The 18,083-nt window shown below is 38.6% G+C and overlaps 1 protein-coding gene across 1 annotated transcript in view; it reads right to left on the bottom strand.

Moving 5' to 3' along the window:
* BNC2 (basonuclin 2) overlaps nt 1-18,083 on the bottom strand; it is a 232,683-nt gene that overhangs the window by 84,059 nt on the left and 130,541 nt on the right. Inside the window, exon 3 of the mRNA XM_005241621.3 lies at nt 13,995-14,230. Within this exon, the coding sequence (XP_005241678.2) occupies nt 13,995-14,230 (236 nt within the window). The remainder of the gene's footprint in view (nt 1-13,994; nt 14,231-18,083) is intronic.

Raw genomic sequence — 18,083 nt, 5'->3', positions numbered from 1 at the left:
CTGCTGCTACCATGCTTAAAAAGTAAAACTATAACTTACTTTTAAATAACCGTATATGTAAAAAGAATCAAATCAAGTATCTATCTGTCAGCTAACTTCCAGAAAAAAACCCAAACAAACAAAGTTTCAAAAATTATTATAAAACATATGGTGCAAACCATGAGTGTTTGTTTTATATCAGTCAACATTATTTACCGTGTAACTGAGTCAGAATTAATACTCCGAGGACTTTGCACAACATACGTCCAACAGTGTATTCTTTACAACTCCACACACCAAGTGAGTCCACCCACTAAAGCAGAAGTCTCTTGTTTTCCTCCAGACAAAATGCAGAACTATTTGGTTTTTATGGATTAATATAAATTCTTGAATGACACAAAGGACAAGCTGCCAATAGCAATAAAAGGCCAGGATACTAGGAAGGAAGGCTGGTTTCTAAACATGCCAAAGGCTGTTGGAAATGTAACATTTAAGGACTCTTCCCTTCTCTGTGTTTGATCCCTAGCTGTGCTGTGTTCTTCACATTACCTGTCAGTCATGCATTAGCAAGTACATATAACATGTATTAACGTGTACTAACAACCACTTTTGCAAACCTCCTCCTCTTTTTCACAGAGGATATTTGGTAAATTGTGTCCACACATTTCAAAGGGAACAGAAACCCATCTCTTAATTTGCCTGTAGTATGTAATCAGCTCAGCACTCTGGGCAGTCTTGGCTCCCTTGCAATCAGTCAAAAAAGCTGCACTTGAGGGCAGTCTGCAGACGCCCAGCTAGAAGGGAAAGGAATCAGGGGTGTAGCAGCTACCCATACCTGACCCATGGACACTGGGGAGGGGATGGCTAAGGACTTTGTGCTTACTGATTGTTTCTTGCACCTACCCCACAGAACTCCTGCTTGGGGCAGGAAAGAAAAAGAGCAGCAACCTGGACCAAAGTTAAGACCTTCCTTTAGTGAGGCTCCCTTCATGGACATGACAAAACTGACTTGGAGACCTTGAGAAACATTCTTTCTCATACAATTCTCACAATCTGCCATTCATTCCTTTTCAACTAAAGTGCAATGCTTACAGAAAGAGAACTGTTCTGTGACCTCTGCTGACCAAGCTGACACACATACATTTGTTGAGGCCCCAATTCAGAAAAATATACAAGCCTAAGCTTAACATTATGCTCTACATGTGTGCAGATCCCTGTTGAAGTCATGGAAATTAAGTTTAAAGTTGGGTAGTGCTTATGCACCCTGCAGAATCAGGACCCACTTTCTGACAGCGGCTGCACAGTTCTTTGGGTAACAAACTCAGTTTGGCTCCCTGTAGCTTTATGCCTCTAATGCCCAATAAGCTAAGAACTCTTTTGGCCTGCATTTTTATAATCTCTTTCCTGACATTTCCCTAGTATAGTTTCTTTGGTTCCTCAAAAGGGATGAGCGTTGCTTTTTCTTCAGTGTATGAACTACTGGTCTCTTTCCACTACGTGGCCACATACACAAAGCATACAGAGACTTCACATATTTGCAGAACCTACCTTCCCATCTCTTGAACTAAGCTGGAAACAGTTACACAGAGCATTGTTATACAAGTTCTGTTCATTTGAAAGGCTGGATAAAAAAAATGAGGACTTTTGTACAGTGCAGTAGCTGCTGAAATTCCAGTACAATTATCTTGTGTGAACTGAGGGCAAACACTCTGCCAAAGTGAAACTGCGTACTGTAGAGAGGGACTTCCAGAGTACTGCAATGCAAAGCAGACTGGTGATGGGGGAAGGCTTTACAGACACACATCTAATGTCTGGTGTGACTAGTAAGGGAAACTCATACTATGTTACTGAAGCTACTATTCAGGCATGGGAGTATAAGTATACTTTAATTTCAAATTTTCAGTTTGAAGCACTTCTGAAGCACCTCAAATGGTCTCACATTTAAATTCTCACAAGTTCTTCAAAGCCTATAAAACTTTCTATTGCATTGACATTTTTATCCTGCTCCAAACAAATCTTAGCATCGATATAACAAGGAGTTCCATGCTAATGTACTGTATTTTCATTGATCTATTTGATCCTGCAAATTACTACTCACAAAAAGAAAACCAAAACCAAAAAACCAACATACGCCCCCTCATTTTTTATTACTTCTGTGACTCCAGGAAAAGCTTAAAGCTCAGGTTACTCATGTCACAATGTTTCCATGACTAATAAAAATGGTTGTACTGATACAATGAGAGAGCTAACTCTTCATTCCAGCTGAACAGATACCAGAATAAACAACCTTCCCTTTAATAATTGTTATAGGACTGTATTAATACTATATGCAATACTGTACTGTAACACAGTAACAAATATATATGGGGCTACAGGGCTGTTCAGTTCATAACACTTCAAGTGCCAGGCTCCAAGCGTATGTACAAGCAGTCATTATGAGAAACTTACTCTTTCAAGGTGCACCTAAAGCTCATCACGTAAAATCAACTTGCTAGCTGTATGTGTCTGAGGGAACACTGACTCCTCAAGCCACAGCTTCCAAAAGAAGGCTGTAAGTGACCAGGTCAGAGATGGCATGCACATCATAAGCAGCTGCCATTGTATCTCTGGACCACACCACCTCTGCTGGTTTGTTGTATAAGAACAGCTTCTTTCTGTAACGCGCAGGTTCTCTGCAGCCTCACCACAAATGTATTGTGTGAGCAATCTGCTACAGACATTATTAATTCCTCATACTTTTTCCTCCCCAGAAACATATCTCTGCTTTCAGCTGTGGCAGAAAATGGATGTCATGGGACTTACATCCATTACCTCGCAACTCTTTGAGTCTACCAAAGAGAAGAGAAGAGCTCTGTTTTGCATCCCGTGGTACTGTTTGAAAAACTCCTATCAGGAAGAAACCAGCTTAAATACGGAAAGTGATTGAATTAGTAGTAATTAAATTCTTTAAAACTAAGTTTAATTTTGTTTTGTGGAGTTCTTTCTAAAAGAGATGCGTTGGAAAAAAGCATTTCTGTGGATTGTAACATTACACAGCATGTTTTATTTAGTATTTAGGCATGCTACTGAAGAATAGCCAATTCTTGCAATTTTATCAAAATCTCTTGATATTACAAGGTGGGAGTTTTTTACCGTACCTGCTTCCTGGAATTCTTGTGTTGATTTTCTTTTTGTCTAAAGAAGGTTTCATTTTTCATTTTTTTTTATGGTAGGTTTCAGAACAGGAAGAAGCAGCTTGAAAATACACACCTAACTCTCTCCAGCATAAAAAGGAAATCAAAAATAAATTATATTAATTCTAATATTTTAAACCAGTTCCCCAATATTCTGAATCTGAATTTATGACCTTCATATCTTTGAGGCTAGTAATACTAAGTGCTTCATATTAATATGCTGAGTTTCTATAGTGACTATCCTTTTCTGAAGCCATTCACCAGGCACTAATTCAGCTATATATTGAGCTGAACAGAGTCAAGCTGCCCATGCATTGTCCTAGCTATGTCCAAATAGTCTGAAAGCCATTCTGTTTTAATTGAAAGCCTGTTGCAACATAAGGTAAGTTGCAAGCAACCTGATGAGCAGGTTCATTTCCTTTATTCCTATTTGTCCGCACCATATGACAACTTGGACAGAAGTTAAAGACCTGCAGTCTCCAGACAGTGTGGATAAAAATGTAGTGGTGTTAACTCTAGTACCATATCCAGTAGGCAACCTCTACAGACGCAAGCAAAACCCAGCAGGCCAATATATACAGGGCCAGAAGTCTTTAAAATCCACCTGTCCTACAAGTGACTTCCCTCTCTGCAGGATGACTGTCAGTCAGCAACACAGGTTTCCACACCCTCTCCAGCAGAAGGAATGTAAGACTTCAGGGTGCAATTCTGGCAAGATACATCATGAAGAATCCAGCAAGGCTGGATATAAACAGACATACCTTGCCTACTATAAAAGGTAAAAATGAAAGAAATGAAACAGATAATTCTTCTTCCATTTGCTAAAAAGATTATTACAGAAAAATTTACTGAAACTACTGTGCCAGTGGTGATGATGTTTCAGAATTTGACTAAAGAACAATTATAATTACACATTCTATTTCATTAGATGATCTCAAAGCACTTCATAAACATTAATTAACAACATCCAAGTATTAATTGGGATGATTAGAACATTTTGTAAAAGCCATGGGGGAGGAGAGAAATCAAGCTGAAGCACAAAGGACTCATGCAGCTAGTTAATATATTAGAGCCAGTAGACTAATACACGTTTCCTGGCTTCACCGTAAGTATTCAGAATTCTAGGACATGGTGCAAAATGACAACCAAATCACAGAAGATATTTCACCACAGAAAAAAACCCTAAATTTCTTAATTAAAATATAAGAGTTCATCTTCATTAGATTCAAAATGTACCTTGATAAGTAAAAGTGGGTTGTCTGTCTACATTCCACGCTGTGCTCTTACTGCCTAGAAGGCAGCATTAAGTGCTAATGACATTTACCCCTCCTAATAAGAGTCACTCACACTTCACTGTTATTCCTTGTTATTGCTCAGGACAGGCACTAGCACCTCGTTGAAAGATCAGTGCTGCAAGCGAAAGAAGTCCTCTTGAGATCCTTTGGTCAACTGATGCTGGACAGATGACAAGTTTGATTCTCTGTGGCCCTTCCTGATTCCTAAGTGTCTGTGGGCCTAAATTTCAGAAGTGCTTGAAGCCAGTGCTGATACACAGACAATCAAAACCACCTCTATACTCAGAGCAAAAGGTGTCTAAACTAGGAATAATCTTAAATCCATTAGCGTGTCATGGTTTGGACTCCATACTTTCCAATTTAATTATTCTCCATTGATGTGTAGCTGAATGGTTAATATCACAACCTTATCACCTCCAGAGCCATGATTTGAATTCAGCCTAAGGTCCTCTCTGAAGAGAGTAGTCTATAAAAAGCAGAAGTTCTAATATCTGAGCTGTATGTTGTGAGAAGACTGATGTTAATTCCTTGGATTCTTGGCACAACTCTCTCCCCTCCACATGCAGACACACATTTCCCTGCAATCAATAGCTTTATGCCCTTTTGTTTTCTTTATTTTATAAGAGGTCACTGCATTTATTACAAGAAAATTGAGATGGACAGTAACCCCAAGACCCCATCCTCAACTCAATGGTTGTATTTCTTTGACATAGTGCTGGATATGTTCCGATACAGGTTTCAGCATGGCATTGTCAGCAAGAAAAATTATTTTCCAGGCTAGGAGGAAAGCTCTTCTCTCCCTTCCCCTCATTCACAATCAGTCTCAAAACCAGAGACTTTCAACACACACAAACATACACACTCAAAATCTATAAATAAAATTTATAGATTATTTAAGTAGGTGCATATATACACACACATATATACATATTTCATGGAAAAACTTCTGTGATCATAAACGGTTAATAGAAATTCAAACACATTCTGAAGCAAGAAAGCTGGAAATAGTTTCCTCCTTGGCTTACCTGCCAAGACCCAAGTTCAGGGCTGTGTTTCTCCTGCAATGCTTGATGGCATCACTCACACCTAAAACAGCCTAGGGAGTGAACTATTCCTCCCACCTCCTGCATCCCCCACTCTGCTTTAGGTGTTTGTGATTTCATCAGCTATCACAAGAGAAACACAGGACCATGAACTCAAGCCTTGGCAGGTGAAGAGATTTTCGGCTCCATTTTAGAAAGCAAGCACACACAGTCCCGGCATATGCCTGACAGACCTTCAGTAACAGCCATTTCCATGCTCTGCATCCCAGTAGCTGTGTCCAGCTGTGTGAAACTACATCAGTCAGTGGAATCACGGCTTCTCACCCCCAGTACTGTAAACAGTATACATTCCAGATAGGAGAAACACAGCTACACAAAAGTCTCTCTCGCGTGCTCCTTCTCTTTCTCTCTTTTTTTCCTTTTGGCCTTTGACAGCCAAAAATGTTTGCCATTAAAAAGGCCATCTTCGCATTTCTAAGCCATGGGAAATACTATGGTTATAAAGACTGACTATTTCATCGTAGTCATTAAGAACTAGCATCATGTATACCGCTGCTGATCACCAGGGGTTATACAGCCCTCTGCTTCATTACCCCTGCAAGATGCAAGACACAGAGCAGCAATAGCACAGCTCTCCAGCTGCACATATTCTGGAAATCCAAATGATCTTTGCATGTTACTGAGACATCTGTTGTCATGTAACTTGTCCTGGTGGCATTCAGAAGAGCCATCAAACTCTTTGGACATTATTTTTACTCTTTCTCAGTTCAAGTGCTAACGATCATGATAAATAAAGTCATGCAGTACTAGTGTGATTACTAGCATGTTACTATTAGAGGTACGGCACCAAAAAAGCAGGGAGATGAATACAGAGAATATAGATACAGAGGAAATCTGAAAGTACTTCACACCGCAGAACAAGTGGCACTGCTTTGCACAACTACCTCCACCCCCCATCCCCCCACCCCACCCCAAATGCTTCCCTCTGGCTCAGCTGTTGTGATGTTTCCTGTCTCCCTCTTCAGTCCTTAAAGGTTTATCTGAGCTTTTTCTATCCTCTGTTTAAAGCTGTCACAGGATAGTCACTCCTAGCTTAGTACAGCTAAGATGAATGCAAAAGAGCAAGAGGCATAGCAGAGAATCTCTGTTCCACAGAAGTGCAGGGGAGTCATGCTAAACTGGCTCACATGTGAGAAGAGAAACTCTTCCAGACGGTCACAGCTGCAAATATTAGCATGCAGTGATGTTGTGGGAAGAATGGAAAACTCAGGAGATGGACACCTCATCTAACACACCCTTTCCATCTCTTTGTGCTAAAGTGGCAAAATCAGAGAAGGAGGGGCAGTGAAATTGAGGTGAGGCTGAAAAGGGAAGATAAGCAAGAAAAATGGGGCAGGGGGGTGGGTGGGAGGCAATGGCAACAGAATATCAAAGTTGGAGCAGAAAGAGAGGGAGGAGTAAACAGACAGGCACAAAGAACAAGAAAAAGGCAAGGCACATACTAAAGAGACCCAGATTTAAATCCCATCTGTACTGAGAGAGTAGAAGTCTCGATAAATGTTACCCATCTTTGAGCCTTGGTCGCTCTGAGGGCCACTGTTGAAAAATAATGTCATAACAAAAGGATGTATGTTAGTGTTAAACAATAATTACAAGGGAGAAAAGAAAACACAAGAGAGAAATGTATCTAACAAGGCTGAAAGAGGTAAATAAAGCTGTAAAATGGTAACTCTCTGTTCATTATAAAGTAATTAAATGTGGGTGGAAGTTATGGGAGATACAACCTTACATGTGAAAGACATTGGTTGTACCTTGGCTTTGTTACAGTCTTCACCAGATAAACTTCTTAACCTTTATCTGCATCAGTTTTTCTATGCAAAAAATGGCCATACTACTCATAGAGACATAGAAAGACTAAGTAAATGCTGCTTAAAATGCATGGAAGTCCTCCAATGGTAACAGCTGAACAAGCTCAAAGTATTAATTAAGAGATTGACAAACAGACCAATGAGAAATGAGAAGCATTCTCAATTAAATAAATGCACAAATTTCACATGCAAAACATATTTTTTATTGTACTAATGGTGCATAATTGTCATCAAACTTTCACCGGGCTGCAAGACTAAACTTTTTTTTTTCCATCCATATCAGAATTCGATAGACTATTTCTCTTAATTTTCTTCATCATGAATAATAGAGCATACCAACACTTTAAAGGTGTTCTTGTTAGAAAAGAAAAAAACAGTAAATCAACTGATGGCGCTTGGGAAAAAAAAATAAACCATGATAGAAACTTCACGTGACTTGTGATCATAGCAGACTACATTGAACTGAAAGTATATCATCACTACAATGACCTGACACCAGTTGTCTACCTTGGAAAAGCTGATCTCCTCAGAGCTGATGTTTGTTTGTTTTCTTTTTAATATTTTTAATTAAATAATTCTTTTTAATATTCTTTCCAATGGAGGCTGTTTGACAAGCTGTATAATTAAGTAGCCCTTGCACTTGGGCTCTGTAACAAAAGTTCAAATATCTTAAAAGGAGGCAAATGAGTACAGATTGGAAAACTGAGACTCTAGAGTCTCTAAAAGAGGTCAGACAGCAACAGAACCCATGCTTTTCTGAAATCCTCCACAGACAAGCCAATGGTGGGTAATATTTAATTTTAAGAACAGTAAAGCAATTTTCATCTGTGCATATGTTTAATATTTCACCTGCTTAGAAGGGATGAGGTACTAAGGGATTACTCAGAGAAAGAACAGAAAAGAAATTAAGAGCATTATTATTAAGGATGCTCGAATTTCTTTCTAAGGTCTCTCCCCAAATATCTTGACCTAATCTGGGGGTAAGAATGGTGTTCATGAACAATCTGGTTCCGGTAAACTAGGATAGCAAATGAAAACAACCCATTCCACCAAGAGCAACTATATTTTACAAAATTTGAGGAATTGTCAGTCAAGTATAACATCAATACGTGTGAGCATGTGATTTGAGAATGTATCTAACAAATTTTTATTTTAAAATTTCAGAAGTGGATTATTTAACCTGCACTATGTATTTCACAATTTGAATTAGTTTGTTTTAGTTAATGGGATGTTGTCTTTTGAGAAAATGTCTGAATTTCCTTCTGAGAGTTTATTCTTAGCTGACTTCAGCGACTGAAACAGCTGTTCTTGCTCAACAGTTGTTTTAGCCCTACAGAACCAGTGCTGCAATAGGAGGATAAACCACAGTCCCTCTTGATCATCATCTGAAGAGTTAACTAAATTCATAAAGTATGGATTGTGTTGGTGATCTGTGGGCAAAGAAGCACACAAGCCCAAGTCAGCAGTGGCAGAGGATGTCATTAATTTCAGATTTTTGTCTTACTTTTAAAACTAGCAGTCTTGACAGTGAAACCACAGAGGCAGGAAATGTATCACACTCCCATTTCCAGTCTTCCCAAAGCAGAAAATGTTATCTAATGATTTTGAATTTCTGCATTGATATTGCCACGGAAAAAACCTTCATTTAGGATTAGTCCAGTGCATGAACTTTTGTCAGTGAGTCACCTTTTGGGCCAACAGGCTACCCATACTCTTCCAGCTGGCTTTAGTTTTGATTTTGGTTTTATGGATTATTTTTTTTTTTATTGCTCATAGCTGTGAGTGGCACCAGAGACTCTGGCAGCCAAGACACTGCCTATGAGCTACTGACTATAATCTACTCTTTTTGAGGGAACAATGGTAAAGAGTGGGAATCCTAGGTCTAGCCCCTTTGCCTGATTCTGCCAATTTTCTGTGCCTCTGCTTCCTAGTTTGCACTGTAAAGACAATATTTATTTTCCTCTTTTGCACTAAGGGAATACAACTATTTGATCACAAAACAGTTGCAAAAGTGTTGAGCTGTTACTCAAAACACTGAATCACTATTTGCAGAGTCAGTTTATGGCCACATGTCCTGTCATCTGCAGCTGGACCAGTGTAAAAGCTGAATGCCCCAGCTGTTCACTGCTAGTGGCATAATTGCTCTCTAGCCCCTTCCCCTCAGAATAATCAGAGTTAACTTGCATATGTTTAGCAGGAAGACTTTTCTACCCTGGCTTGTTTAGAGAGAACCTGGCTAGGGAGCGATTACACATGTAGCTACACTAGCAAATGGGCAGGGTAAAGCATTATCCTGGTGGTGGAGCAGAGGAGAACAGCTGGCAAAGTTACCTCTTCACTCAGCTCAGCTGGAACCAGACCAGGGCTGGAGACTTACTCACATCTGAGCTGTTCTTTATAGCAAAAGTAACTTCACCCTATCAATAGAGCCACTAATCACATCTATTTGAGTAGCAGGTGCAGAATCTGATCCAAAACAGCTACGGTTGTTGACAGAATTATTTCTCATCATGTAGAGAGAATTGTTGTGTTGGCCCTTCCCAAAAAGAAAACCTACAGGCTCACCAACAGCTCCACACCGAATACAGTAACTTAGTTCCTTGAGATAGGTACCAGATAAACAAGCCCAGAAACTGAAGTGCTCTGGATGCCCATGGAGCAGACACAGTCCAGGAAGCTTCCCTATGCAGTATGGCTTTTTTGGGGGATTACTTCTAAAGAGGAGAGAACAACTCCTTCTCCAAATCGTTAATCTTGTGAGCAATCTGGTGAGACTGCTGATCAAATTGTCACTCACTGACATGTCAAAGATAGGTATCTATTCACCAGAAACTAGGTTTATTGCACAGAGACCAGAGAAAGCTTGCCAGGTCTTAATGCCTTTCAGCCATTACTGGCAATGCTGTGACTGTGCCCAAATGCGAAAGGTGGTGTATCACATTACCTCGGCTGGCTTCAGGGTTCCTTCACTTCTTGTGCTCCATTAATGCATCCACCAAATGCAGCAATAAATACTGCATTTTTCTCTGTCCACTGCTTTTTAATTTGCTATTTAGAAATATTATTAGTCCAAATAAGGGTATTACAAATAATCCCACCCACCTTGCATCACTCCTACATAAATCGGAAAGGCACCGTTTCTCTTGTTTCTTGAGTGGAGCCAATGATGAGGTTTTTCTCAAAAGTTACTGAGAAAAAGTATTTTCTTTTTTCATGGGAAGAGGAGATTTGTAATGGATCTTGAACAGAAAAGAAAATATCTGGAAATACTAAAATAATTGATTTTGAAAGAATAAATCTGCCGTAAGATCCTTTTTTTTTTTTTCCCCACCTTTCAGAAAACTACATTTAGGGAAAATGTTTAAAAGTATTTTCACATTTACATCATGATTAAGAGAAAATTCAGCACAGATTGATGTCTCAGACCTTCCCAAGACATAAACCACCAACTTTGTACCAGGTTGTAAAATCTCTTGTATACTGGAACCTGAACCAGGGTTAAGTATTCTGGGATCTGTCACAATCATTCCGTTTTCCTGTTCTGGTACTTTTCGTAGTCCTTGCAGAAGAGACTTAAGAGTACAAGGTCTGTACGTTCCAAGTAAGTTCTGTATTTCTGAGCAAGTGTTCCCAAAGCTACTAAACTTCCTTTGCCATTCATGCCCCTCCCCCCCCAACCGCGATAACCATTATTTTGTCAAGTTACAAGTTAAAATTGTTATTTTTATCAGAACAGAAACAAACAAGCTAGTTTACTGGTTTATGCTTCTCTAACTATAGCATTATAGCAAATTTATACATTTTCCTAGACATATATATTTGTGTATTTGATGTACAATGAATATGTATGAATGTATGGTAAACTTCCCAGCACTGCCTGGACTAGGTTGTAACTTAGACAGGTTTGCACAAACAAGTTAAAAAAGAACTATATTTCCAGACTGAGAGTCAGATCTTTCTAAATTCACTGCATGACAGTCTACCAACAATACCATAACTCTGTGATATTCTGGATTGTTTATTTTGGTACTTGATACATCTAGTTCTGCTATAGGAGGCTCACAGCATTTTGTCAGAAGCTTTTTGTGTGGAAAAGCTGAGTTTGCATGCCTCAGACAATTCTGTGAAGAATTCCAGTTCTATAATGACAAGTTTCATGGAACAACACCTTTTGCTTGAAGGAGGCATTACCTGTAATTCTGTAGGTACTTTCACTGTTCTACTGTTATCACACTTTTCCTTTCAAATTTCCCTGCATGTGTCTCTTTTCTCCTTTTTATCAGATAGATGCAGTAGAGTTACTTTTGAAACAAGACCTTTTTATTATCATAGATTGGGTTAATTTTCCAAAGATTTCTCTTCATATATGTTTTACTAAGCAGTTTCTGCTATATACTCAACTTCCTAGCTTTAATGGAAACAAAATGCATTTTTTTTTCCCATAGAAGTTTTTGGAGGCTCCATCCTTGGAGCTATTCAAAAGCCATCCAGACATGGTCCTGGGCAATAAGCTCTAGGTGGTGCTGCCTGGCGACAGGGGTTGGACAAGATGAATCCCTTCTAACCTTGACCAGTCTGTGATTCTTTGAAGTTAGAGCTAAACTAACAGGCAGGCTTGACTACACCTACATAGGTCTTCATTCATCCACCAACACAATCCACAGCTGAGTGCTAACCAAGTCAATATGTGGCAAGACTGTAATGGTTGCCCTTAACTTCCGTTGGTAATTGTTTTCTGTTAACTGACATAATATTCAATATATTGTTGTTGAATGTAGTAATGGCAAAATTCATGCCTTGCGGGCTACGATGTGATTGAGCTTTAGCCAGATAAACTGAACTCAGACCTGATGGTGTATTATAGGCCTTTACAGGTCACAATCTCATTCTGTATAAAACTCTTTGTAATTATATTACAATACATTCTTGCATATATGAAGATCATTCCAACAGATACTTAAAACAAAATCAATATGAGCCTGATTCTATGCCCTTCCAAACAAGAAAACTACTGATTTCAGTAAGTTGTCTTGTCTGTAAGGGACACTGAATTACATTCTATACTTATAATATAATACACCTATTAATCACATTTTGTAAACAGCAATTTTCTGATGTTATATCTTAGAAAGGATGAATTTCTTTACATGTATGCCTCTGCAAATTTTATTTCTTCAGCCCTGTTGATCAGTAGCATTGAGAATCCAGGAATCTAAAATATGATGCAATATGCATACAATGCCATTACAGTACATATTTCTAATCTTTTTATTGATCTGTATCTAAATTACCTATTAAATGCAATACATATAAATACATATCCATCCATATATATAATAAAAAAATCTTTAGATATCTACTGTTTAAATATAATGGGTATATACTTACATGTAAGTTTTAGACTGGTAATGGAAAAAAATTATTCTATTGTATTTGAATATGTGTAACATTCAGCTTTTACAAAATAGATGCCTGAGAGAATCCTAAAACAATTAAAGAGCTCCATTCTTTATACAGCCTCATAAGAATAATAGGATCTCATTATTAAAGTAATAACCTTATATTACGCTTTCTCTAGATCTGTTCTACAATTCAGAACACTTTTCTGTGAAAAAATCTGTGTATGGAGCATTTAAGAAAATATTTAAGAATGCAGAACATGAAGATTTCCATATAATTACATAAGGCTAATTTACTTCTTTCTCATGAAAGACAGTAAATTGAAGAGGAATTAAAAAATACAGTCAGAATTCCTCAGAGCAGGAATAAAGATTCCTGTATTTTCTGTATAGGGCCAAGCACGCTGTCATTGCCTAAGAAAGTAAAGAAATAAATCAGAAACTAGAATTTTTGAAGTTTTTCAGCCATGTCCACTTCAATAACTGGGTGACTTCTAGATGATGCAGAGCTCCCACAAAGTCAGTAGCAATTAACAGAACTAAGAAACATAGCATTAGATTCTTAATCAGAGATAGTCTATAAAATGTGATAACTCACTTTGGAACCCACAGATGATGAAATTCCTCAGATAAGCAACTATATGAATCCATGACCATACTCATAAAGCAAGCCTGTGCATCTCTTGTTTACTTATTTTATATTTTGTTTGCTTATCTTATCTTAACCAATCTGTATATAACATTTTATTTAAAGCCACCTTTTTGAAATGGCCTTATAAACAGGATTTTCCTGTTTATACATTATCCTGTAAGGATACTTCCCAACACAACCATGATCACAACTCCCATTTTATCTACACATTATAAGATACTTTGCTAAAGAAGGAAATAAAAGATGAAGGAGCTGGTGACTTGGATCTTAGTTTCTTAAGTCAAACAGTAGCCCTTGAAAACCTGCCAGTTGCCTTTGACCAAATCAGGCATGCAGCTAGCTAACTTCAGTATTTGCAGTATTTAAGGTATTTCCTACAATAAGGGTAAGCAAGTACAAATAAATACTAACGGTACGAAGGAACGCGCATATTTTTAGCTTAGGAAAAATCAAGTATTTTATTTTGCCAACATCATCATTAGTCTTCAACATGCCACACTAAATTTACTCCATATCCTTCTACCTCTTTGGGTGCATGGTCACTAGTTAACTGGGTTTGGAAACATACTTTGCTTTATTTCCTACCTGAAGGATGTAGCCTCGAACGTAGTCTCGAAGTGTCCAGCCTAAGCCATGTAGAATATGCAACACCTCCTCTTGCTTCAGTACACTGAAGAGTCGGTCAAGTAGTATCTTCAGCCTCACAGGCACAGCCTGAGTACCGTAAAGCATCAGACTGCTGATGTCAAACACAACATTGGACTGCACAATCTCCACTTGGGTTGGGTGGTAGAGGTGCTGAGTACTAAGCTTGTCCAAGGCTGAAACAAAAGGAATTAAGTATAAGAGAAGAGCTAAAAGAAAAGACAAGAAAACTATCCCAAGGGATTATCTAAACATAATGAATTTGGCAGATGCACTTATTCTCCAGAGGAGTATCACGTGGATGATTCACAGAGTCATAGAATCACAGAATGGTTTGCATTGGAAGGGACCTTTAAATGTCATCTCATTCAGCCCCCCTGCAATAAGCAGGGCCATCTTCAACTAGATCAGGTTGCTCAGAGCCCCATCCAACCTTAACCCTGAATGTTGCCTGGAATGGGGCAGCTACCACCTCTCTAGGCAACCTATTCCAGTGTTTCAACACCCTCATCGTAAAAAAACTTATTCCTTATATCTCATCTAATACAACTCTCTTTTAGTTTAAAATCATTACTCCTTGTCCTGTTGCTACAAAAAAAGTCTGTCCCCATCTTTCTTATAAGCCCCTTTAAGTACTGAAAGGCTCTCTCCCAGACCTTTCTCCTCTCCAGGCTGAGAAACCCCAACTCTCTCAGCCGGTCCTCATAATAGAGGTGTTCCAGCCCTCTGATCATTTTTGTGGCCCTCCTCCAGACTCACTCCAACAGGTCCATGTCTTTCCTGTGCTGAGGACTCCAGAGCTGGATGCAGTGCTCCATGTGGGGTCTCACCTCTCATAGCAGAGGGTGAAAACCACCTCCCTCGACCTTTTGGCCATGCTACTTTTTATGCAGCACAGAATACAGTTGGCTTTGTGGGCTGTGAACACACATTGTCAGCTCAAGTCCAGCTTTTCATCCATCAGTGTCCCCAAGTCCTTCTCCACAGGGCTGCTCTCAATTCCTCCATCTCCCAGCCTGTATTGATACTGTGGGTTGCCCTGACCCAGGTGCAGGACCTTGCACTTGGCCTTGTGGAATCTCATAATGTTCACATGGGCCCATCCCTCTGGATGGCATCCTGTCCCTCAGGCATGTTGACTGCACCACTCAGCTTGGTGTCATCGGCAATCTACTAAGGGTGTGCTCAGTCCCACTGTCTACGTCATTGACGAAGATACTAAACTGCACTGGTCCCAGTACTGACCCCTGAGAAAAACCACTCGTCATCGAGCGACTCTTTTTCACAGATGCAGGCCAAAACAGGCCTAGTTTCCAAAGGTCACAATTAACTGTGATTCCTACAGCAGAAGGGTGCTCAGCTGAGCCCCAGAGACTACAATATTCATAAAGAAATTACAGAAAATTTATGGTTAACTGATGACCAAAACTGAAGGTAAGCAAAATTGATTTGGACTCTTAAAGGTTTGAGATTTAACCTCTAGGGGGAAAAAACCAAACAGATAACACTCTGAACTCCAGCCTTTTAAAAACATTAAAACTTACTCCCCTGATTTACCATAAATTCTGTCAAGAATTCTCTGCTACTTGAGCAGGTTAGTTCGTTTTACCCTTCTGTGTGAATTTCATGTTATTCACTGTGATGTGAATAGAGATGAGGGGAGGGGAGGTTTGCAGAATGAAGGTAACTTATCCCCTTGTGAAGTTAAATATGATGGAATTGCACATGACATCACACACTTTACTGAGTATCAATGTTTAAATTGAATTTTCTTTCCATTTTATGGACTATGTTGCAGCACCTAAGCTTCTCACTGCTTTTTTAAAACAAAACTTTCTGAGCATTTAAAATAATTTTATAGGGACTTCTCCTCTACTTTGGTTTCTTCGTGGCTTATGGTCACTGGAGAGTTCATGTACTCTTGATAAATTGCTTTCTTACATCCAGAGCGCAAAGGCCCTTATCATTTACTCGCTGGCTTCATTCAACACATTTACTCCAAGGAATACTTTGTCAAAGAGTTCTGGTTTCCTCATACTTCACTTCTTGCAACTGATTTGTCTGATCTTTCCTATTCTAGTGATTAAGTCAACTTTGAATAAATAGCTTTAAATATTAATTTAACATTCAAAAAAGATAAGGAATTGGCAAGCCTAGGGACTGCAGTCCTATGTCTCTCCACAGGACATTTATACTGCAGAATGTGAAGGGTGCAATTTTTCTTCTAAAAGCTCTTCTTCCAAAGAACTTCAGCTATATAGGCTTCATCATGTGGGACTGAATGTGGGACTTTTTTATTTACAAGGTCTAATGAATGGGATTTGCTTAAAGAGGAACCAGGTCAAGTACTCCCCACACACACACTTCCCCCTTCCCCCCCCCCCCCCCCCCTTTATGTATGGTATTTTTGTAACATGGTTATTTTGCTACTACCATAACAGATGTGTCATCAAAGTACTCAGGTGGAAAGGCTAGAAAATTGATTTTGTTAGTGTGCAGGTTGTGCTGCATATATATGTGTACCTGGGGGGGCAGACCAACCATTTGGAAGGAGTAAAATACAATAAAATGCTAATATTAAAAAAAAAAATACTACTAATACTTGCCATAAGAATGCTGTAAATAATATTAGTGTTAACAGATGTAACACCTTCTACCAGACAAAATAATTAAGTAGATCTGGATCATTTTGAGCTTTCCACCTTCAGTCTTGCAGAATGAGATAGGGTCCGAAGAAGTTAACTGCCTTCTCCAAGTTCATATAAATTCAGACTGGATTAAAGACATGAATGAATGTTTTCTGAATACTCAATGCTTTTTAATCACTGTATCATACTGTACTGCTCATACATCTTAATATTTGTCTTTGTTTCTCTTTACTTAAGAGTAAAACCTATGGCTGCAGTGACGAAAAGGAAGTTCTTCCAGCTAAAGAAGACTTGGCTTGCTGAAGATTTTAAAGTCATGATTCTACTTTGGCCCAAGACAGAATGACTGTAAGATGTTTTTATCTAAAGACTATTGAATGAGTTATAAAACTACTAACTAGAATGAGATGACAAAACTCTGTGGACATTTACCCACTTCATGTAATTTGACCACTCTGAGGATAATAGCTTTGGAAAGGCCTAGCTGAAACAGAAGTGAAAACAAGAAATACTAAAAAGGTCCTTTTAAATTGCTAAACACACTCTTTGACCAATGGACAGAAATTTTCACAAGCTATCCTGTACTATTCCATTTATCTGCAACATTTGTTTCAAGTAAAATTATCTATACACGACCACTTCTCAAAACACACACACAGACAAATAAGAATTAGTCTGCTGCTGAATTAACATTTCAAGTGACAGTGAAATTATCTCCAATTTTGATTTGTGGTCTTATTCTGCACATTATGTAATAAACAAATAAGCAGTGAATTTCATCCTTTTGAAGTACAAGTCAGGATACGCACAGAAATGTGTAACTTACAACACAACAAAGCATGCATTTTTGCATGGGTGTGTAAGAACATTTGCAAACTGAAGACAGACCTCATGATACCGCAAAAAAAAAAAAATTAAAAAAAAAATTCTACATTAAGAGAAAGGAAATGCACTTGCACCCATATGAGAAATAATAGCATGGAAACATCTGACATTCTATCAGATCATCGATTATTGAACCCCCTTGCACTTGGCAGGAGGATGAAACTTTTCACTATTTGTAATTTGTTCTTTTTTCTTTAAAAGAGATTGCTAAAGGAAACAGTTGACAGAAGTTGCTTTCTGTAGTACTTCTGATTTCTCCTCTGGTATCATTAGTGAACTAATGCCAGTGTTTTAGGTGGATTCAAGAAGCCATTTATGTTGTTAGACACATACTTTTTCAAATAAGAGATAAAAGAAGGACTTGAGTGTCACTGTTGGGTTTTCTGTAAGGACAAGAGTACTAACTTTAGCCTTCTTGCCAAATCTCACAAAAAATTCCTGAATTGCCCATCTGATTTCATGTGAATAATGCATTCCTCACATTTCTGTGCTAAAC

Source organism: Falco peregrinus, chromosome Z (genome assembly GCF_023634155.1).
Source record: "Falco peregrinus isolate bFalPer1 chromosome Z, bFalPer1.pri, whole genome shotgun sequence".
Taxonomy (NCBI): Eukaryota; Metazoa; Chordata; class Aves; order Falconiformes; family Falconidae; genus Falco; species Falco peregrinus.
This window is presented reverse-complemented; position numbering and strand designations above follow the sequence as displayed.